We start from the raw sequence: 26952 nt of genomic DNA on the forward strand, positions 1-26952 counted from the left end.
CATCATACATCTATACAGCAGGGTCATGTACAAAGGGTGGAAAGGGGTCATGGGAAGGACAGCATTAAAATGCCCTGATCTTGACCTGAGCTAGTAGGAGCTCACTGACTCTGGACTGACATAAGATCAAACTAGGTCCTCTGAGTGTGGGTGACAGTAGTGTAGCTTGGGCAGTCTGTGGGGCCACTGGCAGTGGGAGGATTTACCCCTAGTGCTTAAACTGGCTTTTTGGAACCCATTGTCTTTGGAGGGACACCTAGCTCAGCCTAGATATAGGGGAGAGGGCCATGGTCTTACTTCAAAGCCCAATCTTCTCTAAGGAGTGGATGGGGCTGGGGGTCGGGGGAGGAGGGAGTAGCAGCAAAAGGGGCAGAAGTGAGAACTGGGATTGATATGTAAAGTGAGAAAAGATTGTTTTTAGAATTAAAAAATGGTCAAAAATATTAAAAGACTAAATTGGTAAAATAAATGAATAAATAAATAAATAAATAAATAAATAAATAAATAATGTCTTGCTCTGTCTCTTCCCAACAGTGAAGCAAACAGTGTTAATTCCTGGAAACTTTAGGCTTAAAATAATTCATAAAAGAATTCCTAGCTGCTATAAAAATTCATACTTGCCATTGATTATTATAATAACAATGAAAACACAAGTATAAAAGAAATCAAACAAAGCACTCTTGAGAAGCTGAAATTATGGGAATGATTTAGTAACTGTAAATGGTATCACTGGAAATAAGAATGTGACCATATTTTATATTCCAAGAATGATCTTTACCTCAATACTAATACTATCTTGTTCTAAATTTAGATTTAGTCATTTTGTTTATTTTGAATAAATAAATAATAGAAAGAAAAATTTATTGTAAAGGACCATATTTTCTTGTTAATGTGGAAATCTTTGCCCATTTCTGAAGGGAATGCTATATTCTTCATATTTGTCAATGAACATTTCAACTCAAAAACTGCTTTCTTAATTAAAAAATGATACATGACTACATGTCCTTATAGTTCCACAAGGAACAAAGTTATCAAAAAAAAATGTTTCTTCCTTTCTTCAAGATAATCAATTTTCTCTTTTATTTGTATCTTTACTTCATCATAGCAAATATCATGTAATCATGTATATAGGTTCCCATAAATTTTAAGATGTAAATTTAGAGTCAATTTTACTTAGCAAAGTAGCTTCCTACATAAAAGACTTTATTTTATGTTTGTAAGTTTTCAATTGTTCAAAAGCAAGGACATACTTACTCCATAATCAGTGGTTGGTCTTGAAAAGTCCTATTGAGTATGGTCATGTTTTTAGAACCTATAAAAAAAAAAAAGGATATATGTGTATATACACACACACATAACACATGTGATAAGTATATACACACAATATATATATGAATATGAAGCGCTTGGTATTTAAAATTAATTTTCTTATCTACAAAGTATTTTTTTCACAACACTTACCACTATGGAGACATCAAAAACTTCATTTAATGATAAGCCATTTGAAGATTCAAAGGACAGTTTCATTTGAGGTTCCCATCTGAATATCTTTTAGCTGCCTTTTTTTTTTTCTGTACAATTTGGTAATCAACAATATGATAACATAGACAAATAAAATAGCATGTCTAACCCTACCCTACTCTGCCATGTACATGTTTCCTATAAGCCACACCTGCATAAGGCACTCTTGTAAATGAAAGGATGGCTGGATGCATTAAGAATATTATCTGCATTCACAAATGTTGACACAAAACATGCACGCATTTGCCCTCTTTGAATAAAGCAGTCAACTTCTGCATTATCAATTGGCTTTTTATATAAGATTTCAAGATTCATAACTGTATATAGCAGATTGACACACAATCTATACTTGTAGTACTTTTCTATACTGGAAGACTGGAAAACATAAAGGAAGGTTTGCCAGATATCCTAGCATTTGTGATGCTAAACTAAATGTAAGCCTTGCTGTGGTGGTTTGAATAGGATTGGCCCCCACAGACTCATGTCTATGAATGCTTGGCCCATAGGGAATGACACTATTATGAGCTGTGGCCTTGTTGGAGGAAGTGGGTCACTGTGCAGGTAGGCTTTGAAATCTAAGGTGCTTAACATCGGCCTACTGTTACATTCACTTCTGCTGCCTGTGGATCTAGATAAAGACTCTTAGCTCCTTCTCCAGCACCATGCTTCCCACCACAACGATAATGAACTAAATCTCTGAACTGTAAATCAGTGCCCTCTTAAATGTTTTTCTTTATAAGATTCCTCATAGCAATAAACCCCTAAGTATGACACTTGCTAACCAGATAGACTGTGATTTTTATAGGCATGTGTGGTAGGACAACATCTATAATTCTAATGCACTCCCCTTTGTGTTTGCACACTGAATTTGTAGTAAGAGGCCAAGTGCACCATCCATTTTGCTGATGAGACTATTAGCAGTACTGGCATCATTTGAGCATCTGTTGTGTACTTGGCCATTTCTCATAGCTAAAGGACACAGTACCTTCCTTAATGTACATAAGATTGTTCCCCCAGAGCTCTGAAGTTTGTACTTTTTACCCTGACACAAAGCCTCACATTTAGCCCTTGCAGATATGGAAGTCACAGAGGTCCATCTGTCTCTGCTTCCCAACTGCTGAGGTAAAGGTGTGTGACATCATACTAGGCCTTAAGTTAAATCTTTAGTTACTTCAATAATGATAAAAGCTAATAATATATCTTTTTGAAGTGATTAAGAGTGATTTTGTTCTCTGTAATAAACTAGGTTAGTTTACAAAAAAATAAAATAAATAACTTAAGAAGTTTTTTACTAGAGCACAAGAGCAGAATATTCAATTTGAGAACAATAACTGTTACACTTTCATTAAAAATATCAGATATGTTTTTACAATTTACCTTTTCCAGCCAATAACAATAAAAATTCAAAACTCACTTAATGTTTGATTTTGTCCCCAGAAGATAACAGCTCCTAATTCATTGTTGCTATGATTTTGGGGAAAATATGTGAGCAGGACATCCATTTGTGAATCCCCATCATAATCACCAGGGACTACACTTGTTATTAATGCACTGTGACTCCTAAAGGAAGTAAGAATTTTAAAAATATCAGGAAAGTTGCAGCAGAAAATATATAGAAAAAATCTATATATTTATTGCACAAAATATGTTCAATATAAAATTCAAGATTTAATAGAAATAATTATTTTGTATCATATGCCCCCTTGGGTGTATAGATGCTTCTGGTCTACAGAAGAACTCATAATGAATGGAATATAGAATTTTAAATCATACCATAATCTGAATGATATCAATAGAAAACCTGTTTGTATTTAAGCACTGCCTCAGTGGTAGTGTTTGTGTAGTATGGGTGAGGCTCTGGTTTTGACTTCTACTATCACTTAAATATAAGCAAAACAAATACAAGGGACTGGAGAGATGGCTCGGCAGTGAAGAACACTTGCTGGTCCTACAGAGGACCTGAGTTAGGTTCCCAACACAAGGTGATTCAGAACCACAGCTTCAGTTCTAGGGGTATCCAATGCCCTTTTCTGACCTCTGAGGGCTCTTGTATGCACATGGTGCTCTTATACACACATTCCACTTAAGTGGAGCCAAAGCCCACCTTGGCCTCTGAAGGCACTTGCACTCACTCACATGCCCATGGACGGACAGATATACGGACAGATGGACAGTCAGACAGACAGGCACATACACGCACATAGGCATTCGAGCACAAGTGCACACACATTTAATCTTCAAAAACTTAAAATAGTAATTTCTAAAATTTAAGAGTATAATATTGTATTAATTCAAAGAAAAATTTGAGGTTTTGTTTTGCTATTCAAAGAAAATTTGAGGTTTTCTTTTTAACTTAATAAAACCCACCAGACTGTGGTGGTTCATGCCTTAAATCCAGGCATTCAGGAGGCAAAGACAGGGAGAATTCTGTAAGTTCAAGGCCATCCTGGTCTACAGAGTTAGTTCCGGGACAGGCTCCAAAGCAAGACAGAGAAACCCTGTCTCGAAAAACCAAAACAACAACAACAAAGCAAAACAACAAAAACAAAACAAAATCCAAGCCCTTTACATCTTATATATTTCCTTGACTTATAATTCTTAAACGAAAAATAAAACACAGACACACCTTACTTCTAGGTGGTTAGCTCATTTTTTTTTTTATATCCATTTCTGTTTCTCTTATTCCAAATAGTTATAGCATCAATTATTATAGAAATATTTCTGAAAATAAAATCTTCATTGATTTATAAATTTTCTCCTAATGTTCTAAGTTAAGGCTAATGTTTTCTTAACAGCATTCTGAGTTTAAACACTGCTGAATTTGAGCACAAATTAGCCCACACAGGGGTATGAATTCAGAGAGATGGTAGTGCATGCCTTCCTCAATCACTTGCCACATTATCTTTTGAGACAAGGTCTCTCACTGAGTGTGAGAGAATCTGTCTGTCAATCTTGTCCCCTCTCTCCCATCTGGGAATGCAAATTCAGTTCCTCATGTTAGTGAAGCAGGTCCTTTCCTGAGCCATCTTCCTAGCCCCTCTGCAGTAATTAAAACATACATTAGTCTGTGGTCCCAATTCATACTGTATGTGAATAACAGCTAAACCAATGTCAGTACATTTTTTTTATAAGCTGAGTTTTATACAACATACATTGACTCCTGTTTCCTCATATAATTGAATTCAATTATTTTCTTTACTTAGGAAGGATGCTAGTCTGCTTTGATTTCCCTTTCCCAGACTGTCATTCTTCCACCTGTCTCTACCTTTTCTGTCAGGTGAATCTTTTCATTGTTTTGCAAAACACCATTTTTACTGTCATCTTTTGTAAATGCTATGTACCCAAACTTAAATTTTATTCAAGCTATGTTGTTAAGCTCAAATCCCATGATTGTCTGGAAGCTGCAACTGTGGTTTGCACTGCCCCATCTCTTTCTTCATTAGCTTAAAGAGAACATCCAACTTGGTCCCTAGAGTTCCCAAATCAAGCCGGTTACCTGTCATTTGTATCAATGTTTCCTCATAGCCAACCATGAAAAAGGAATGATAAGAACTATCCTTTAAATCACATCTTAAAATTTAAGATAATTTCAAAAGCTTGATTTCAGTTCTGTCAAAACCAATATTAAAAATTCACCATTAGATCAAAAGGAAAACAAAAGAAAAACAAAACAAAATAGGACAGAAGTCATTGACCTCTTTCTACATGCAAAATATTTTTAAGATAATGAGACTTTTGTGAGTTATTTGCTTCTGCAGCAACTATCATGATGAGACATAGTTCATTCAAGAAAGCATATTAATTTACAAGAGACTACAGAACAGACTTGGATCCACCAAAATTTATTTTTGTAAAGGTGGATTACTTTTAAATTTTATTTCCAAATGTTTCTCCTTTTAAAATTACATTTTATTGATTTGTAGCTATCTCTTCCTTCTTCCCCCTTCTCTCTCAAGAAAGAGAGAAGGAGAGAGAGGGATGGAGAGAGAAAAAGAGAGAGAGAGAGAGAGAGAGAGAGAGAGAGAGAGACAGAGACAGAGAGAGAGCGAGAGCGTGTATGCTGGCACCACAGTGTAGAAGTGGAGATCAGACAATAATTTAAGAATTTCTAGGAGTCAGTTGTCTTCTTCCACCACATGGGCCCTGGGAATCCAACTTAGGCAATCAGACTTAGTAGAAAAGTGCCATCTCACCAGTCTTCACCTTGTTTATTTTATTTACCATTTACAAATTGATTACTACTCAGAGTTTGGAAGTAAGGACTTGGTGACACAATACCACAGCTGAACAGAACTGATTTCCAAGCTACCACATATTCATATTATGAGGGCTAATATTTCCCAAAATAAGCATTTGTACTTACTTCAGGGATACCTGAACCTTGGGTTTAAAATAGGGTGCACTCTGATCTGCCAAAAAGACGATTAAGTCATTTCCTAAAAGAAGAAAATAAATGATTTTAGAAAAAATGTGTTTTCATAAATCATTCAGTCAGTGCTTGAATATTCCTCGGTACTGTTTCTATTAGGAAATTTTTATTCTAATCTCGGTAGATAGCATTCTAAAGGATACTCATACTAATTTAATGGAATGTAGGAAAGGGATGTATAAAAAAACACATACTTGTTCCAGGCAATGTGAAGCTATGGGATTCCATCAAGAGGCTGACGGGCTAATTTAAAAGAGCCATCTACATAAAGAACACATCTGAAACTATCCTATTCTATACTCAGTATAAAACCCTGGTTTGATCTGAGGCAACACAGGAAACACACACATGCACAATCTCCCCCTCAACAACAACAACAACAACAAAACCTTATTCTTTACTGTGCTACCATTTAGTCTTGTGTTTTCTGCATCCAAACAGGTCTCCCTTATATGAGGCTGTTCACTTCATTATACAGATTCATCATACCAATTATACAGGAATTCCTACTACAGCTAGCTTCTAAGAAGTAACAAAGATACAATTCAACACATAAGCAGAAAAGGCAGAGCCCTCCCATCTTTCTTCCTTTGCTTGCTATGGAACTACTTTCCACATGAATGGATCTATGGAATTCAATTAACACTCACGGGGGCAGGGTTTTAGAAATGCTTAATCAAACACAGGTATCTTTTAAGTTAAGGAGAATCTCTGAAGCCAGTTGTAGGCTTGCACCATTCTTACAATATGGGTAATCATTCAAATATAGGGAAAACACCCAGGTCTATATAGGTTCTGTGGTGATGGGAAAAGCCCTCAAAAACCCTGTGGGTATCCTGTCACTCAGCTCTGTATCAGTTTTTAACGTTATTCACTGCCTTGGTCCTTAACCAGCACCTACTAATGATAATGAATGCACCTTGTTATTATAAGACTTTTTTTTTCTATTTTAAGGCTTAATTATTTACTGAACTTTCAAGAATGGCAAGTTGGTCAAAAGTGATGTGCAGGACTACAATGATGAGGTGTTGAAGACTACAGTAATAAGCAAGGTGATGAAGGGTCAAATGTACTCTTCAATATCAGGCAGCTCATACTGGAGAAGTCTGTAGTTTGAGAATGTTACCAAGGAGGCACTGCGTTTATCTGTAGTTAACAACAAAAAGTGCTTGTGTGAGCTGTGTAGTGTTTGGTGCCTTAGGAGGGCACAGTACCTTCAAACAAATGTGGATCTTAACAAAAGGAAGAGCAGATGAACTGAGCAAATAGTAGAGGCGGTACATTTCTCATAAGAAGGGACTGTCAAGTTGCATCTTTTCCTACCAAAAGGGGCAGAACATTGGACAAAAAAAAAAAAAAAAAAAAAAAAAAAAAAAAAAAAGGAAAACAAACGCAGAGGCCAGAAACCAAGTTGCTTAGGAACCAGGAAGGACTTTGTCAGGCAGGTGAATGGTACAGGCTGCTGGGTGAAGGGACTTGGTGTGTTCCTAAGGTTTGGGGGCTGCTGATGGTCAGGACCCAGGGCTGATAAAACTGGGGAAAGGGGAAGCTGTCAAGGATGATGAAGATAAAAGGGAGAGCCACAAGGCTGGGAGATACAGGCAGGAGGGTAACAGGAACAAGGGGGCGTGGGTACACCGGGATGGGCAAACAGAGGGAGGGCTGGCAAGCACTGACTTTCCCGCAGCACGAAGAGGTCCGTCTGTTTGTCGGAGTTGAGGTCCCCGAAGGCTGCCAGGGTGCCCCAGGCCTCGGCCCCAAAGAGCTCTGCCGTGACGTTGTGCAGAGCCCTCGCCGGGGCAGGCCCAACGCTCAGCACCGCGAGCCCCAAGAGCAGCGGCGCCAGGACCACCCCGGCGCTGGGCAGCAGGCCTGCCGCCATGGCGCCCTCGGCCCGGCCGGCCTCCGCTGCGCTTGACGGCAGCCGCAAAGCACCGTGCGCCCAGCCGACCGAGAAAAGACTCAGGGTGCGGGCTCACGGGCTGCCCCTCTCTGCACTCTCAGGCTCGCCTGGAGCTGTCCCTCCGTCGACCAAGAGACCAAGAAGCTAGGGCGACGTCTGCCTGGAAGCTCACTTCCGGCCGGCGTGCCTCCCGACAGTGTCGCGCGCGGGGGCGTGGCCGGGAGGGCGGTGCTGACTGGCAGCCCTGGCGGTGGGCACTGCGAGATGGCGGGGGCGGAGGGACACATGGCCGAAGTAAGCTGGAAGGTCTTGGAGCGACGAGCCCGGGCCAAGCGCTCAGGTTTGGCTGCTTTTGACAACAACCTTGCCCCTTCCGGGTACAGTGGGTGGTGCTCTTCCTCAGGTGCTCTGGAGGGAGGCAGATGGGATCGATCTTAGGGATCAACTTGTGTCCCTAAGTTATCTTCAGAAAGCAATAGGTGGCCCTGGCTGTGCCCTGGTCTTGGTACCCTGCCTTTCACTTCCCCACACCCCGCACTTCCAGCATTTAGAAAACTTCTGTGTTCGCTCCCAAGTCATTTCCTCTCCAACATTAGCGGCAAGCTGACTTCTCCAGGAAAGTTGTCCCTGGAAGCCAGGCAGTGACAAGTTCTTGGAACCAGAACCACCTCTGTTCTGAAAAATTAGGTCTTCATTTTTAGTAGGGTCCTAAAGAGTTGGCGACTACTCTTGTCTTATTTCATAAGTCCCCTTCACATTCCTCAGTAATTTTGAGCCGCAGCAAGTTCTGTGCGTCAGAAACTGAGGCGGACAGGGTCTGGGCCGCAAAGCAAAGTTAGTGTACAGAATGGAATTGGCCTCTTCTCTAGCCAAGTGATCCCATCCCCTGCAGTTTCTAGTTGTGGTTCCACCACGGAGGTCAGAAGATACCAACAGTTTAAGTGTCCTGAACTGACTTGTTCAAATTGCAAAGTCACTGACTTTGTAAAAGTTAGTACTCCTGGCTAGTAACTCCTCAGAGAGCCCAAACTGAAACTGCCCCTATTAAAACTGGATATAATCTTGAGCACAAAAGCGGTGTTCCTATACTCGAGGGGTGGTGGAATCACAAATCTTCAACCAAGGACCTTTCCCTTGTAAAAGAGGGAGGAAAGGTTGTAGGAAGTACCCGTTTCATTCTGTTTTAAATCTTAAAATTCTTGTGTTTATTTACTCAGGGCTGTAGTGGAAAACCCACAGAAAAAGTTGAATTTAAAAAATAGTTCAGAGTCAATACAATTTCTTGAAACAGTCATGTAATATTTGTTTCCTACTTTTTCTTAAAGTCTTTTTATGTCATATAGAAATATTGACTTGGTTATTAAGAGTATGGCTGTGGAAGTATGAAAGTGTTACAAGGTTGTTCCTGAGAGTTGAACAATGCCCCCAACATATTTTTGCAGCATAATTCTTTTTAATAAGCATACAGAGTCTATTTTCTCTTCAAGTATTTGTTTTACTCAAATGCATGTCACAGTAGTAAACTTTGAGAATCTTACTTTTCTTAATAGGGTAAGTTTTGTTTTATTTTGCTATTGTTGAATGCAGTTTCTTAAACTCAGTCCTATGCACACTAGTTACTAGTTATAAAATGTTCCTGAATAGTTGCTTAATGAGTAAAATTTAGACACAAGTTAAAAAAAATACTTGAGGCAAATCTTTAAAATTAGTAGTTGTATTTGTGGTTTCTAATTTTCAGACTCTGAGAACTATAGACAATAAACCCTCTTGAACCACATTATTTACTCCCTGTTTATTCAAAGGATTATTTTGATTCTGTTTACAACTTTTAGGAGAATATATAAACAGTCTTGTTTAAAGCATGAATTAACCTGTTGCTGGGATAGACTCCTCTTTGGAGTTCTAAACATTGTTACATAGTATCATAACAACTTTACTATACAATAAATGATGCTACTAATGAAATGTTTCTTAGTAAGTGGATATTATGTTTCTGTCTATTCATGTAAGCAAATTTAATTTAACAAATAAAGGAAATCAAACTCTTAAACCCTAAAAGGTGAACTAAAATTATTTAATGATCTTTAAATGTCTTTTGTACATTGCATTATGCTAATAACTGCTCATACTGCTTTCAATTAATCTAATGGTGATTGCTTCTAACCTTCACTAAACAGTTTTAAAATCGGTGTAGTTTAGCCTGCAACGCTTATGATAAGAGTCAAGTTGAAATGGCCCTCTCACCTGATGCAGCCTTCTCTTCACCTGCTTTGTTAAGGTCTGGTAAGTGTACAGACCCCCAAAGGGTCAATTGACAATTTTATATATTGTTGTTTCCAAGGGTTGATGTCACTATATGGTAGTTTTCATTTGTTTTATTTACCCTTTGGTGAACCCAACTTTGAGCACCATTTCAGTTAGTGAGCTTATGTTACCATTGTTTTTAGATTTGTCTTATGGTACACAAGGAAGGCAAAGGGTGGAGGCTCTGTTCTGACAATTGCAAGCTATTTGACCAGTTTCTTAGTGCTGGGAGCCTCAGTTATCAAATGAACTTGTATTATTTATTTTTAAATGCTTTTTGTTCATTTTCTAGGTATTGTAGTGCACATGGGTGTGCAAGTATCTCCGTAGTGTGGTATAAATTCCTCTGGGCACATGCCCAGATGGTAGGTTTATTTTTAGGTTTTTGAGAATCCTTCGGCTTTATTTCCAAAGTGTCTGCGTTAGTTTATATGTTTATACCCACACCAGCAATTTATAACAGACCCCTTTATTAACATTGATAGCAGTAAATTTTTTTTTTTTTTTTTTTTTAATCATTTGTGATCTTGATGATGGCCATTTTGACTGGGGTGAAATGGTATCTCGGAGTAGTTTTTATGTACATATCCCTGATACTCAGGGATGTTGATGACTTTTAAAAAGGTTTCTGAGACATTTAGAATTATTTTGAGAGCTCTATTCTTATTTTGGTCCATAGCCTATGTTTCAATTGGGTTGTTTTTTTGGCATTTAGGTTTTTTGTTTGTTTGGCTGGTTGGTTGGTTGTTTTTTTGAGACAGGGTTTCTCTGTGTACCCCTGGCTGTCCTGGAACATGGTCTGTGGATCAGGCTGGCCTTGAACTCAGAGACCTAACTGCCTCTGGCTCCTGAATGTTGGAATTAAAGGCGTGCACCACAACCACTCAGTTTGAAGTTTGGTTTTTTAAATTCCTTGTATATTCTAGTTACTATTTCTCTTCACTCAATTAACTGCTTGTTTTGTTATATAGAAAGCCTTTTAATTTCATGAGAGCCCATTTGACCACTTTTGGTCTTATATTCTTATGCTATTCTAAAAACGTTTACCTATATGTTGAGGTGCAATTGTTGCTTTTTCATCTAGAAGTGTTGGGATATCAAGTCTTATATCAAAGTCTTTTTAGATCTGAATTTAGTTTTACACAGGGTAAATATAGGGATCTAGTTTCATTCTTCTACTTGGCAATGTCCAGGTTTTCCAACCATCACTTGCTGAAGACACTTTCTTTTGTCTAATACAGATTTTTGGCTTTTAGTGAAAAAATCAGGTAGCTTTAGTTGTGGGAACTTATTTTATTTATTTATTTATTTTTGGTTTTTCGAGACAGGGTTTCTCTGTGGCTTTGGAGGCTGTCCTGGAACTAGCTCTTGCAGACCAGGCTGCTCTCTAACTCACAGAGATCCACCTGCCTCTGCCTCCCCTAGTGCTAGGATCAAAGGTGTGTGCTACCACCACCTGGTTTAGTTATGGGAACTTCTATATGGAGTCCTCTATTCTACTCCACTGCTTTATGTATCTGTATTTGTACCTATACCATGCTGTTTTTATTACTGTGGCTCTGTAGAATGAATTTGGGAATGGTGACATCCCCTGTATCAGTATTGCTTTGACTCTCCTTGGTCTTTTTTGCTTCCCTATAAATTTTACTGTCTGTGAAGATTGTCCTTGAAATCTTGATTGTGATTGCATTGAATCAGCAGATTACCTTGAGGGGGGGAATGGTGATTTTCATAAAATTGATTCTTCCAGGCCATGAACATGGAAAACCTTACCATGTTCTAGTGTCTTTCTCAATTTATTTCTTCTGTATCTTAAAAGTTTTCATTATTAAAGCTGTTTTTTTTTTTTTTTTTTTCCCTACCTTAGTTAGCTTTGTTTTCATGCATTTTACTTTTTGGTGGCTATTGTAAATGAGATTGTTTCACTGGTTGTCTTTGATATATAGGATGGCTTTTGATTTCTGTGTACTAATTTTGTAATCTGTCACTTTGCTGAATCTCGTCCTCTAAAGAATTTTGTTGGAATTAGGGTCTCATGTATAAGATTGTACTGTTGGCAGGGAATGATACTTTGACTAATGTTTTAAGCCTTTGGTTGCCTCTTAACTTCTTTCTCTTGTTGTTCTAGTTAAGACTTTCAGTTAGTATATTGAATACAAGTGGAGAGACTAGACATCCTTGTCTTGTTCCTCATTGTAGTGGGGATGCTTTGAGTTTTTCTCTATTTACTATGACGTTTGCTTAAAGTTTATAGTATATAGCCTTTATTTTGTTGGGATATGTTTTCTCCACCTCTAAACTTTGCACATCATTTATCATGAAACAATGGTAGATTTTCTAGAAAGCCTTTTCTGTGTCAGGTCAAAGAGGGTGTTGGATTGCTTGGAAACAGAATTACAGATTATCATGAGCCATCTCTGGAAGAGCAGCCCCTGTATTTTAGCTGCAGAACCATGTCACCAACCCTGTTTGCAAGTATTTTATTGAGAAATTTTGGATCTATATTTATCAGGAAAGTTGGTTTATAATATTTTGTTTTGATTCTAGGGGAATACTGGCTTCATAAAAAGTATTTAGAGGCATTCTTGCCTTTTCTATTTTGTGGAATAGTTTGACTAATAATATTGGTGTTCTTTGAAAGGCTGGTTGAATTCTGCAATGAATTAATTAGATTCTGGTTTTTTTTTTTTTTTTTGCCCCTTTCGTAGATGGCTTATTGCTTCCAACTTATTGGTTATAGATCTAAATTATTTATTTCATCTTGGTTTAATTTTGTTGATTCATATGCATATAGAAATTAATTTCTTTTAGATTTCTTGATTTAGAAGAATATAAAAATTTAAGGCATTTCCTTATTTTTTTTAAAATTTTATTGGCATTTGTTATGATGTCTCTCTTTGTATGTCCAATTTTCCTATTGGATTATTTTCTTTCTTTTTGTTAAATAAAGGGTTTGTAAGTCTTGTTATCTTTTGAATGAATCAGCTTTTCCTTTCACTGATTTTTTTTCCCCTCCCTCTTAGACAGGGTCTCAATGTGCATTCCTGGCTGGCCTGCAGCTCACTGTGTATACCATCCTACCTTGAATTCACAGAGATTGCCTTCCTCTATCCCTCAACTGCAGAGATTAAAGGTTCTCACCACCACATTCATCTCCTTTCATTGAGTCTGTGTATCTTTCATCAATTTCTGCTCTGGTCATAATTATTTCTTCCCATCTACTGCATTCTTTTTTCTTTTTCTTTTTCTTTTTTTTTTTTTTGTACAAAGCCTTACAGTGCATTATTAAGTTATTTATTTGACAGTGCTTTTTTTTTTTTTTTTTTTTTTTTTTTGATGTGGGTATTTCAGGTTACAAACTTTCTGTTTAGAACTGTACTTACTGTGTTGCATAGTTTTTGGAATATAATATTTTCAAGTTTATTTCATTTAAATTTTTAAAAAAAATTTTCTTGCTTGATTTTTTTTTATGCATATAGAGTATTTTTTATTTAATTTTATATAACAAAGTCCAATTAAATGAAAACAAACATTTATACACAATATTTGGGAATTTGGGCGTCGTTCTTTCCAAACTACTTCCTGCTGGTAAGGGGCGCTGTCTTGGGGGATTCGAAGAAGATTCAGATATCCTAGCTGTAGTCTATAGGGCTGTTTTGTCCAGCTGTTTGGAATGTAGGATCAGCTTGTACTCTGTTTCAGGCGGTCTGGTGTGATCAAACCACATTAGTCTGGAAGGAATCCACATCTTTTCATTTTCTGTGGAAACAAAAATAGAAATACTTTTCCCCAGTAACTTGTTCTTCAACTTAAATTTTGGAGTCAAAGTTTTGTTTTTTTTTTTTTTTTTTATTATTTTACATATCGATCCCAGTTCCCTCTCCCTCCCTCCCTCCCTCCCCCCAAGCCCTCCCTCCCTCCTTCCCTCCCTTTTGCCCTCTCTACCCTCTCCCATGCACTCTAAACACCCTCCCCTCCCAACCCCCCGCCACAATACAATATGTAGGGGAATGCCATCCAGTTGGGGTCATGTAGATCTGACAAGTCCTGTGAAGTAGGGACTAGGGCTTCTCTCCTATCTCTAGAATAAGGCAGTTATCCCTCCATGGGGGATATGTTTGCAAAGTCCTTTTGTGCACCAGGGATACATCCTGGCTCCACTGTCTGAGGTCTCTTAGGCTGCTCAGACCTTCTGGCTGAGACCCATATTCAGGGGGGTCCGAGTCAGACCCCTGTTGGCTTCCCAGCTATCAGTCTAGTGGCCCTTAGCTCCTCCTTGTTCAGGTAAGCTGTCTCTATGTACTTCTACCGCATGGTCTTGTCCTCTCCATCTGCTTCTGGGTTCTAGTTTGACTCAGTGTTTATGTATGGGTGTTTGCTCCTGTTTTCAACAGGCATTAGTTGAGGACTCCATGGAGAAGTTAGTTGTTGATCTCACTCTCCGGGAAGGGCATTTATGATAGCCTTTCCACGGAAGCTGAGATTGTTAGTTGGGAGCAGTCTTGTAGTTCCCTCGACCTTTCTTTGTGTTCAACTTTATCTTCAAACCAATATTGGCTCCCTCTTTTATGTTCTCTCTCTCTGTCTCTGTCTCTCTCTCTCTTTCCTATTTTCCATTCCTAACCAGGCTCAATCCTCCTGGTCGCACATGCCTTCCTCTCCTCCCTCTCATTTTCTCATACTTCTCTCTCCATTAGCTGTCCTCCCCCACTATACCTGAGGTCTGGGGGACTTGTCCCTTCCCAGTTCTGTGAGGGACTTTATATGAATCTCTTAGAATACAACTTGTATCCTAGTTCCTCTGGTGATGTGAATTATAGGCTGGTGATCATTTGATCTAGGTCTAAAATCCATATATGAGTGAGTACATACTGTGTTCCTCTTTTTGTGACTGGGTTACCTCATTCAGGATGGTTTCTTCAAGTGCCATCCACTTGCCTGCGAATTTCAAGATACCATTATTTTTTTCTGCAGAGTAGTATTCCATTGTGTAGATGTGCCACATCTTCATTAACCATTCTTCAATTGAAGGGCATCTAGGTTGCTTCCAGGTTCTTGCTATTACAAATAGTGCTGCTATGAACATAGTTGAACAGATGTCTTTGTTGCATTGATGTGAATCCTTTGGGTATATGCCTAAGAGGGGGATTGCCGGGTCCTGTGGTAAACTAATTCCCATTTTCCTGAGGAACCGCCATACTGATCTCCAAAGTGGCTGTATGAGTTTGCACTCCCACCAGCAGTGGAGGAGTGTTCCACTTTCTCCACATCCTCTCCAACATAAGTCATCACTGGTGTTTCTAATTTTAGCCATTCTGGCAGGGGTAAGATGGTATCTCAAAGTTGTTTTGATTTGCATTTCCCTGATAGCTAAGGATGTGGAGCATTTTCTTAAGTGTCTTTCAGCCTTTTTGATTTCCTCCATTGAGAATTCTTTCTTCAGTTCTGTACCCCATTTTTTAATAGGGTTATTTGGTGTTTTGTTGACTAGTTTCTTGAGTTCTTTGTATATTTTGGAGATCAGCCCTTTGTCGGATATAGGATTAGTGAAAATCTTTTCCCAGTCAGTGGGCTGCCGTTTGGTCTTGTCAACTGTGTCCTTTGCCTTACAGAAGCTTCTAAGTTTGAAGAGGTCCCATTTATTAATTGTTTCTTTCAGTGTCTGTGCCCCTGGAGTTATGTTCAAGAAGCGGTCTCCTATACCAATTTGTTCAAGGGTACCTCCTACTTTCTCTTCTAAGAGGTTCAATGTGGCTGGATTGATGTTGAGGTCTTTGATCCATTTGGACTTGAGTTTTGTGCATGGCGACAGACATGGGTCTATCTGCAGTCTTCTACACACCCTCATCCAATTGTGCCAGCACCATTTGTTGAAGATGCTGTCTTTGCCCCATTGTATAATTTTAGCTGTTTTGTCGAAAATCAGGTGTTCATAGGTGCGTGGATTAATATCAGGATTTTCAATTCGATTCCATTGGTCTACCTGTCTATTTTTATGCCAATACCAGGCTGTTTTCAGAACTATAGCTCTGTAGTAGAGCTTAAAGTCAGGAATGGTGATGCCTCCTGATGTTCTTTCATTGTATAGGGTTGTTTTGGCTATCCTGGGTCTTTTGTTTTTCCATATAAAGTTGATTATTATCCTTTCAAGGTCGGTGAAGAATTGTGGTGGGATTTTAATGGGGATTGCATTGAATCTGTAGATTGCTTTTGGTAAGATTGCCATTTTTACTATGTTTATCCTACCTATCCAAGAGCATGGGAGGTCTTTCCATTTTCTGGTATCTTCTTTAATTTCTTTCTTTAGAGTCACAAAGTTCTTATTATATAGATCTTTTACTTGTTTGGTAAGCGTTACACCAAGATACTTTATGTTGCTTGTGGCTATTGTAAAGGGTGATGTTTCTCTGATTTCTTTCTCTGCCTCTTTGTCGTCTGAAAAAAATAGGGCTACTGATTTTTTTGAGTTTATCTTGTATCCTGCTAGTTTGCTGAAGGTGTTTATCAGCTGTAGGAGTTCCCTGGTAGAGTTTATTGGGTCGCTTATGTAAACTATCATATCATCTGCAAATAGAGACAGTTTGACTTCTTCCTTTCCAATTTGGATGCCCTTGATCTCCTTTTGTTGTCTTATAGCATTAGCTAGAACTTCTAGTACGATATTGAAGAGATATGGAGAGAGAGGACAGCCTTGTCTTGTTCCTGATTTTAGAGGAATTGGCTTAAGTTTCTCTCCATTCAGTTTGATGTTGGCAGTTGGTTTGCTGTATATTGCTCTTATTATGTTTAGGTATGTTCCTGTTATCCCTGACCTCTCTAATACATTTATCATGAAAGGGTGTTGAATTTTATCGAAGGCTTTTTCTGCATCTAGGGAGATAATCATATGGTTTTTCTTTTCCGTTTGTTTATATGGTGGATCACGTTGATAGATTTTCGTATGTTAAACCATCCCTGCAATCCAGGTATGAAGCCTACTTGATCATGGTGGATGATTTCTCTGATGTATTTTTGAATTCGGTTTGCCATTATTTTATTGAGTATTTTTGCATCGATGTTCATCAGGGATATTGGTCTGTAGTTTTCTTTCTTAGTTGTGTCTTTGTGAGGTTTGGGTACCAACGTTATTGTGGCCTCATAAAAAGAGATTGGCAATAAACCTTCTGTTTCTATCTTGTGGAACAGTTTGAGGAGTAGTGGTATTAGTTCTTCCTTGAATGTCTGGTAGAATTCTGCACTGAATCCATCTGGCCCTGGACTTTTTTTCGTTGGAAGGCTTTCGATGACTGCTTCTATTTCATTTCGGGTTATAGGTCTATTTAAGTTGTTTGTCTGTTCTTGATTTAATTTTGGTAAGTGATAGTTATCCAGAAACTTGTCCATTTCCTTTGAATTTTCAATTTTTGTGGAATACAGATTTTCGAAGTATGACCTGAAAATTGTCTGGATTTCCTCTGTGTCTGTTGTTATGTTCCCCATTTCGTTTCTGATTTTGTTAATTTGCATGTTCTGTCTCTGCTTTTTCGTTAATTTGGATAAAGGTTTATCAATCTTGTTGATTTTCTCAAAAAACCAACTCTTTGTTGCATTGATTTTTTGTATTGTTTTCCTGGTTTCTATTTTGTTGATTTCAGCCCTCAAGTTGATTATTTCCTGGCGTCTGCTCCTGCGGGTGAATTCGCTTCTCTCTGTTCTAAGGTTTTCAGTTGCGCTGTTAATTCATTTATGTGACTATCCTCTGTTTTCTTCATATGGGCACTTAGTGCAATGAACTTCCCTCGTAGCACTGCTTTCAAGGTGTCCCATAAGTTCGGGTATGTTGTATCCTCATTCTCGTTGAATATTAGAAAGTCTTTAATTTCTTTCTTTATTTCTTCTTTGACCCAGGAGTGGTGCAATTGCACATTGTTAAGTTTCCATGAGTTTGCAGGTTTTCTGCTATTTGTATTGTTGTTGAATTCCAATTTTAAAGCATGGTGGTCCGATAAGATACAGGGGACTATTTCTATTCTCTTGTATCTGTTGAGGTTTGTTATGTCTCCTAGTATGTGGTCGATTTTAGAGAAGGTTCCATGTGGAGCAGAGAAGAAGGTATATTCTTTTGTCTTTGGATGGAATGTTCTATAGATGTCTGTTAGCCCCAGTTGAGACATAACTTCTGTTAATTCTTTTGTTTCTTTGTTGAGTTTCTGATTTGTGGTCCTGTCTAGTGTTGAGAGTGGTGTATTGAAGTCTCCCATTATAAGTGTGTGAGGTTTTATATGAGCTTTGAGTTTTAGTAGTGTTTCTTTTATGAATGTGGGTGACTTTGTATTAGGGGCATAGATGTTCAGAACTGAGTTGCTCGGAGAGGTCTCCGAAGTAGGGTGGACTGTTGGCTCCACCCTCTGTCCCAGTGCTCAACCAGAGCGGCAGGACTGTAGGTGGGGTAGGGCACAGGGTGGGGGGGGTAGGCTGGAGGTTGGGATGGGTGGGGGTGTATCAGAGCTCCAAGGGTGCTCTCAAAGGGGACTGGAGACAGGAGCAGCAGGATCAGGGGCCAATCCAGGGAGTTCAGGTGGGGGGAGGGGGGAAAAGAGGTTGAAGGGGACAGGCAGCCCCAATTGGGCCCAGACTCACCTCTGGCCAATAGCTGGCAGAAGAGGACGAGGGCTGGGCTGGAACTTGAGAAGGTTTTGCAGGGTAGTGGGATCTCACTGGAAACTGGTGCTCTCCAGCTGAGACCTCGTTCTTTGGCAGGGGCCCGGATTTGTGGGTCCTTGCTTGATTTTTTTCAGTGACCAATTTATCATTCAGTAGTGTGTTGCTTAATACTTGTATGTTTGTATACTTTGTACATGTTTCCTAGCTTTTGATTATTGACTTAATTCATTGTGATCATATTAACTAAGGATGCCATTTATCTTTTCCTATAATTTGTTAAGTTTCCTTTGTATTCTGAATTCCATTTGCTTGGAATTCCTTTTTCCTGTCATTTTACTCCAAGGTAGTTGCTGTCATTGGAGGAAAGATGTGTTTCTTAGATCTACAAAAAGATGGATCTTTTTTTTTTAATACAGTCTGCTAGTCTGTGTCTTTTTAGGGAGGAATTGAGACTATTAACATTTAGTTGTTTTTGAACGATGTATGTTTCTGTCACATTGATATTTTACCCTAGTCCTTCTTTGATTACTTGCCCTGATATTGCTTATTTGTCCTTGTGGCCTCTTGTGTGTGGTTAGTCTTCTTTTGTCTGACATAGATCTTCTAGTTTCCTCTGTAGAGCTGGTTTAGTAGTCATAGATTCTTTTAGTTTGTTTTTATCATGTGGAGTTTTTATTGCTATGTTACTTATAAAAGATAGCCTTGCCAAGTATAATATTCCAGGTTGGTAGCTGTGTTCTTTCAGAACTCAGATTATATTTTTCCAGCCCTCTGGCTGTTTCTCTAATGGGCCTGCCTTTTCATGTGACATAGCCCTTATATCCTGCAGCTTTCCATACCTTTTCTTTGTTGATGTCATAATATGTTATGCCATGAGAAATCTCTTTTCTGTTCCTACCTATTATTTCTCTGTAGACCTCTTGGTTTGTAAGGTGTCTCTTTTTCCTAAGGTTAGGAATTTTTATTTTATTTATGGTTTTATTGAAAATATTTTCTATGCCTTTTTCTTCCATTTTTTTTCTCTTGTGGTGCCCAAAATTTTAGATTTGGTCTTTTTATGGTGTCCCAAAGCATGCCCCATTCATACATCTAAAAATTTTGACAGTTTTCTTTGAATTAATGAATATTGAACTCTTCTCCCTTATTTCTAGCCCTTGTGTTCTATCTTGGTTCATTCTGTCACTTCATTCATGCTTTCCACTGAACTTTTTATTTGACTAATTAAAAATTTTCATTTTACTTTGTGTTTTTTATTTTTCAGTAATTCTCTTATCTATTGAATTGAGTTTTCATATCCCTGTCTTCCTTATTTCTTACACCTACTTGTATTTTCTTGGACTTAAGTTAGTCTTCTGTTCTCTCTTAATTTGTTCAGATGTTAGTGTCTTCTTTCAATTCTTTCAGCTGTTTGTAATTGTTATTTTAAATTCTGTGTGTTTGATTTTATCTAAGTTGCCCTCTTTGGTGACCATTCCTATGATATTGGTGGCTTTTTTTGTTTTTGTGTTGCTTGTGTTTTTCTGATGAGTCATGTATCTGGAGTATCATTGTCAGTTGTGTCTTTTGCTGTTTGTACTTAGCCCACTGAGTCAGACCTTGAGATGAGAGGCTGGAGTAGGGTAGGGAGGCTGGGCTTGGTAAGGGTGCTGCTGTCTTACTAGGTCCTGCCTGGGCTTCTTGTGGACCATCAACTGAAAAGGCTCAAGGGTTGGAAGAGGCGGCCTGAGTGGGGGAATGCTTTGCAGATCCATGCTTAGGCCTTGTCTTATGTAGTGGTTAGGTAGGATGAGACTGTGGGCCAAATGAGAGGTCACAGGGGTGAGGGTAAAGGGTTCCTGCCTAGTTCCTCACTAGGTCTGGCCACATTTGGTGATTCAACTGGAGCAGGCTCTTGGGGCAGGAGGAGGGCCACAGGTACAGTGACTATCTTACCTGATGTGTGCCAGGCCAATTCTTATATGTGGTGCTTCTGCTAGAGCAGGCTCCCAGGGGTGGGGAGAGGTCATAGGCAGTCAGGATGTGGGCCTTCCTGTCTAGATCTTCCTCACCCTGGTCTATGTGTGGTGGTTTGGTTGTAGCAGGCTCCCAGCTCAGACAGGGAAAGCATTTGGTAGGAATGGAAGGACTGCTTTTTTTTTTTTTTTTAAATCATTTTTTATAGGTTTATTTTTATTATTTTCAAGTAAGTGTGTGTGTGTGTGTGTGTGTGTGTGTGTGTGTGTGTGTGTGTGTGTTTATCTGTTTGTCTGTCTGGGTATGTGCAGGTATCCTTGCTGGCCAGAGGTGTCATATTACCCTAGAGCTGGACTTGTCTGTAGTTATGAGTCCATGTATGTGATAGTAGGAGTGAATCTTGGGTCATCTGCAAGAGCAGTATACACTAACAGCTGAACACCCTCTCCAGCCAGGGATGTGTGTCTGTATGTGTGATATGTTAGAGGTAGAGTTAGTTGCACTTGTCCTAGTATTCTGTGGTCAGACTACAACTGTGTGGAGTCTGCTTTTTCCTTTCACCATTATGGATTTCTGTGGCTGAGCATAGATTGACAGGCTTGCACAGCAAGTGCGTTTGTTCACCTGACCCTCTCACTAATCCCTGATTTTTTGTTAGTTGGTTGAAGTTATTTTGTTTCCTCTTTTAAATTTGTAAATAATGAGTTCTGTTGTTTATTTTGACTTTCCTACTAAAGAGTGAAATTATTAACTACTAGATTTACTCATTACCTCATAGGAAATAGAATGCTAAAGAAAGTAGAATTATGCTTTAAAATTACACAAACTATTTAAGTTAGCAGACCAGAAACTTATTAAATCAAATGTATCAAGAATCAAAGTTGAAAAGTATCAAACTCCACTACTATCCATTTTACAGTCTAATTTCTTGACTAATACTTTGAATGTCTGCATTTTGATGAGATTCATTTCAGCAAAATTTACAAGGCTATAAAGAAGTGTGTAGACATTTATTTGTTAAAATAATATCTCAGTTAATTTGCATCTCTAATTTACTCATTTGGAACTGCATTTGTATTGGAAATTGGGTGCTTTATATTATTATATTTCCATGGACATTGTCTTTGCACAAGAATTCTTTATTGCATGTTTGCATTAATAATCTGATTTAAGCATACCCTAAGGAGGGAAAATACCAACTTCGTGTAGCATCTGTTGTTTGTGCTGCATTCACCTTGATTTTGAGGGGCTTGGGTATCTTTGCCCTTCCTGTTCTGTTGTGTCTGTATAACCCCTTCTCCTGGACTGGTCCCTCTCTTTTCTGGCAGTCTTTCTCCCAGGATGTCCCAGGGTCCTGGCATGGGGATAGAGACAAGTTCCATGCTGTCATCCTCAGAAACTTAGGAGTTTCCCTAATTTTTTAGGGACTTTAGTTAAGTCAGACCAGGCATTGATAAAGGAAGGAATGTCAGGCCTTGGTAGTTTAAAGCAATAGTTGGATATTTTACTAAAGGCAATTTAGCATAGACTTTAAGCATGAAGGTAAGGAGAAAAGAGATGGGCTTGAGGAAAGCAAGAAGACACACCTGAGAGCATGGACATGGGCCTCTCTGGGGATGGGAGTGGGAGAGTGGTGCAGTGCAGAAGGAGAAGGAAGACATATCCAAATGTGGGTGTGCAAGAGGGAGTCACAAAGGATCACAGCTCCTCAAGGTGGAGCTCCTCAAGGAGTGTTGCAGAGTGGGAGACATACTCAAGTGTGGGAGGGAGTATCATGAGAACGTCAGAGAGAAGGACATATCCAAGTGTAGGGGAGAGCTTCTCAAGGGAGAGGGGAAATTAATTACCTTGGCATTTAGCCACATATATCATTTTGGTGGTTCTCAAGTTACGTGTCAAAAAGTTTCTGAGAAATGTCTTTCCCTTTCTCTATTTGTGACTCTAAAGATGTCTTAGATGGCATCTTAGTTTGCTTCCTATTGTTGTCGTAAGTACTGAAAGCAACTTGGGGAGCAAAGGGTTTATTTCATCTTATATGTCACTGAGAAGTCTGGGTAAGAACTGAAGCAGAGAGCATGGAGAAATGGTGCTGACTGTTTGGTCCCCATGGCTTATTCAGCCTGTTTTCTTATACAACCCAGGACCACCTGCCCAGGGCTTTCACTGCCCACAGTGGGCTGGGCCGCCTACACCAATCATTAATCAAGAAAATGCTTGATAAACTGGCCAACGAGAATCAGGACATTTTCTTAACTAAGATTCCTCTTCCTAGGTGACTATTTTGTATCAAACTGACAGAAGACTAGCCAGCACAGGCAGAATTATAATGTTAAAATAAAGCAAAGGACCAATAAAGATATTCAAAAGGTCTGTTATATGTCCTTTTCCTGTAAATAGATTTTGCAGTGAGGTTGCTAGCAACTCATAGGTTTATTAGCTAGAAAGATGAGTGGTCTACACAGTTGCTAATTATGCTATATCAGTTCTATATTGCGGCTGGTGGGAGTCCAACCTGATGTCAGGATGAGAGGTTCATTCTCTTGTACCCACATTTTCCTGTCTTTCTGACTTATTGGCATCTATGAGATCTCAGGGTCTCCATGGCAACTTTGGCTTCACGGTTTTTGCAGTGACCTCTCAGGGCCTCTTTACAATTTTACAATTTTGCAAGAGGCTTTTGCAATAGAAAACTTTCTTTGAACCTTAGGTAGGGTATTAGGTATAAGGTCCTAATAGGTGTGTATGTAGATTCTTCAGCTGTAATCAAAGTTGGCAATGCCTTTAGATGACTGCCTTGGTGATCTACATTGCAGAAATGTGTGGGATTGCTCTGCTAGCTAGGATGTAGCTTTTGGGTGAAGGGGGTTCATTGGAGTCTCTTATTGCTTCCTGTCTACCTGGCATACATCTCATCAGTTTTTTACCCATTAAATTTACTGAGTAGGACCAGGTATGCAAGGCTCATCTGTTGTCACAGTGGAGACAGGATTTCTGTCAGTTTTTGAGAACTATATAGGGGACCAGACTACAATACCAGTTGCAATGACAAAGTGTTCCTTTCATGGTTTGAGGGACAGGTGGGGACTACACTGCACTGGTGCACCCCAGTCAAGGTCTAATCGATATGTAATAGCTTATTGGGTATCTTTGCTTAGCCTTGTGGCCAAGCTTCTTAGGGAAGACTATCCAACTGCTTGGTCCTTTGGGTATTACAGGTGGGGCAGGAGGAGGTTCTAGTTAGTTCTTAGAGACAGAGAGGGTAATGTGCTCCATTGAGTGGTCTGGATGCTTCTCAAGACCACAGTAGAGTTTGTGAACAGCTTGGCATGTTTTGGAGACTGAGTAACTACTTCTATAGATATCAACAGGTACAGCACTCAAGGCAGGCTACTTGGGTACAAGTGGGGACTGTAGGAAGGTGGGTGTCTTTTTAGCTGCCTTTTCAGATGAATATCTACGGCAACTAAACCTTGTCGCTTCTGAAAATTAGAGTATTTTTCTAAGTATATAATTGGAACTCACCCCATTTTGATATATTATAATCCCATTTTTAATCTTTTAAAAATATACATCATTAGTTTTTAATTTAGTAAAAGCTTTTTTCCCCCTGTCATTAATAACTCACACAATATTCATAGTCCTCCTTTTTGGCCTTTAACAATTCAGGTTTTAGCTCAGGAATGAAGTTTGCAGATATCTAGAGGTTGGTTGTAGAGATTTGGATTATATATCAAGATTTATCACTCAAGCTGAGGGTAGAGACTATAATAGGCAACTGATGTTTTTCATACATTTATTTAGCTTCTTGGTATATATTGAAAACATGTTCCTTCCAAATGGTTACCTTTCTTACTATATTTCTTCCTGCTTTCTTCTGGCAGTTGTATCATTGAAGAACTTTATATGAATTTTGATATAGTCTTCTGGCAGTTAGACTGTCATGTTGATTAGTTCTAAAGAACTGATTTACATTATATCGATAAAATGCATGGTCTATTTATGTTCTTTAGGATGCTGGCTCTGCATGTGGTGTTACCTTTTTCCTTCCCTGTTTCAGATGCAAGCATGTTTGACTCCAAGTGTCCTCCAAGACCTCTTCTCCAGGGGACAGGCTGGCTCCAGGCACCTTAGTAGGGAAAGAGAACTTAGTAATAGCCCAAGATTAATTGAGAGAAGCAAGAATTCTTGGAAAGAGTAGGCTGTTTCTAAGAAGTTACAATTGTTTTTATTTTACAATATAAAAATGACCTTGGTGGAAAGAGAAGGAGAAACTAATCCATGGAGAAAAAGTTCTGTGGGCAACTTTGGCTGATTGTCCCAACTGCCCCAGTGGATTTCTGCTATGTGCTAACAAGACCCTGATTTGAGGATGCTATCTTTGTTTCTGTGGTAGTTTGAATAAGAATGGGTCACAGGGAGTGGTACTGTTGGAAAGGTTTAGAAGGCTTAGGAGGTGTGGCCTTTTTGGAGGAAGTGTGTCTTTGGAAGTAGACTTTGAGGTTTCAAAAGCCCATGTCAGGCCTTGGCTTTCTTCCCTGATGCCTGCTGGTCAGGATGTAGAACTCTCAGCTATTTCTCTAGCACCATGTCTGCTTGTGTGCCACCATGTTCCCTGCATGATCATAATGGATTAAGCCTATGAAACTGTAAGCAAGCCCCCAATTAAATGTTTTCTTTTACAATAATAGTTGGCTTGGTCCTGATGTCTGTTTACAACAATGGGAACAGTGACTAGCTAGCCAATTGGGTTACCCCATGTATGTCTGGATATGCAAAGTCCTAATTTGTATATGTTCTGCTCTTAACTGCTTCTACCTGCTACAAGCTATTTGTTCTTGTGCTTCTGCTTACTGTACACTTAAACTCAGCCATTCAAAACTGAAAGTCTCAGGCAGAGAACATTGATGGTTAGTTGCAGCTTATAAGACCATCAGAAAGCATGAACCCAGCTTGCTGTTTTCAGTTCCCTTCTACAGAGTGTTTTTAATTAGGGTTTCAGCTTTCAGGTCAATTTATTATATATGTTTATCAACAATTCACATCTGTAGTTTTAATAGCCTCTGATTTAGCATGACTTTACTCCAATTTTTCTGTGCCATGTGACTGTTTTGATCATGAATTTTCATCTGAATACCTAAATGGCAGTTTTGACACTTCAACTGTTAAGAAGTCTCCACAATAGCTCGGTGGGTATAGCTGCTTGCTGCACAGGCCTGGAGACCTGAATTCCACCCCTGGGACCATGTAAAAGTGCAAGGAAAGAACTGGCCCTGTAGAGCTGTCTCCTGACCTCCAAACACTTGCAGTGACACTGTGTCTACACAAATACCATGCATACACATATAATAGTACATTTTTAAAAAGAAAGAACAAGAGACTGCATCTCTAAATTTAATGCAATTGTTGATTTCAAATGTTTTGATGTGTTTATTGATATATTTTAAGGATAACAATTTTACCACATCTCAAGTAGTAGTCTCTGTCTTTCTATAACAGGTAACTTTTTTGTTTACTTTCTTCTTGTCATTTTTATTGTGAGCCTTGCCTTTTACGGTGAGCCAGCCATCTGTCCAGCCCCATTTACTTCCTTCTTAAAAAAAAGTAATGTGTGAGCAACTGAGCATTCTGTTGCTAGATGATTCTAAGAGTGCTAAGTAACACTGTTGAATTTCAGCCAGCTAGGGGCTATAGATTTTGTTTGGCCTCATCTGGAGAACCATTGTAAGAATGCTCAGGATCTAAAGAAAATCTGTGTATTACAAGGCTGACTGACTATAGGAAACATATGCATGCCTTGTAGGCTGACATTTCTCTTAAACCTGTAAACATTCATGCTTTCTTATAGTTCTTTAAAACGTATCTTACTTTGAATTTTTAAAAAAATTCTACTTAAATATAATTTTACTTGGTAGTCTGTTAAGTATTGATAGAGATTGTCTTAGGGTTTCTATTGCTGTGATGAAGCATCATGACCAAAAAACTAGTTGGGGAGGAAAGGGTTATTAGACTTACACTTCCACATTGCTTTTCATTTTTGAAGGAAGGCCAGACAGGAACTTTCACAGGGCAGGATCCTGAAGGCAGGAGCTGATGCAGGGGCCATGGGGGGGGGAGCTGTTTTCTGGCTTGCTCAGTCTGCTTTCTTAGAGAAACCAGGGCCAGCAGCCCAGGGATGGCAGCACCCACCATGGGGTGGGCC

At 39.0% G+C, this 26952-nt stretch overlaps 2 protein-coding genes across 6 annotated transcripts in view; one reads left to right on the forward strand and one right to left on the reverse strand.

Annotated features, from left to right (window-relative positions):
- Itfg1 (integrin alpha FG-GAP repeat containing 1) overlaps nt 1-7979 on the reverse strand; it is a 120050-nt gene extending 112071 nt beyond the window's left edge. The window contains exons 1-4 of the mRNA XM_051195052.1: nt 7628-7979; nt 5885-5957; nt 2936-3081; nt 1255-1312 (exon numbers count right to left, since the gene is read on the reverse strand). Coding sequence (XP_051051009.1) covers nt 1255-1312; nt 2936-3081; nt 5885-5957; nt 7628-7832 — 482 coding nt within the window. The 5' untranslated portion in view covers nt 7833-7979. The remainder of the gene's footprint in view (nt 1-1254; nt 1313-2935; nt 3082-5884; nt 5958-7627) is intronic.
- Nucleotides 7980-8042: 63 nt separating this feature from the next.
- Nucleotides 8043-26952, forward strand: part of Phkb (phosphorylase kinase regulatory subunit beta) — a 173321-nt gene continuing 154411 nt past the window's right edge. For 2 of the 5 annotated variants that reach the window (XM_051195043.1, XM_051195042.1), the window contains exon 1: nt 8043-8193. In XM_051195043.1, the coding sequence (XP_051051000.1) occupies nt 8118-8193 (76 nt within the window). In that variant the 5' untranslated portion in view covers nt 8043-8117. The other 3 variants (XM_051195046.1, XM_051195045.1, XM_051195047.1) reach the window with 3 other exon arrangements.

Source organism: Phodopus roborovskii, unplaced genomic scaffold (genome assembly GCF_943737965.1).
Source record: "Phodopus roborovskii unplaced genomic scaffold, PHOROB, whole genome shotgun sequence".
In the NCBI taxonomy this organism is placed as follows: Eukaryota; Metazoa; Chordata; class Mammalia; order Rodentia; family Cricetidae; genus Phodopus; species Phodopus roborovskii.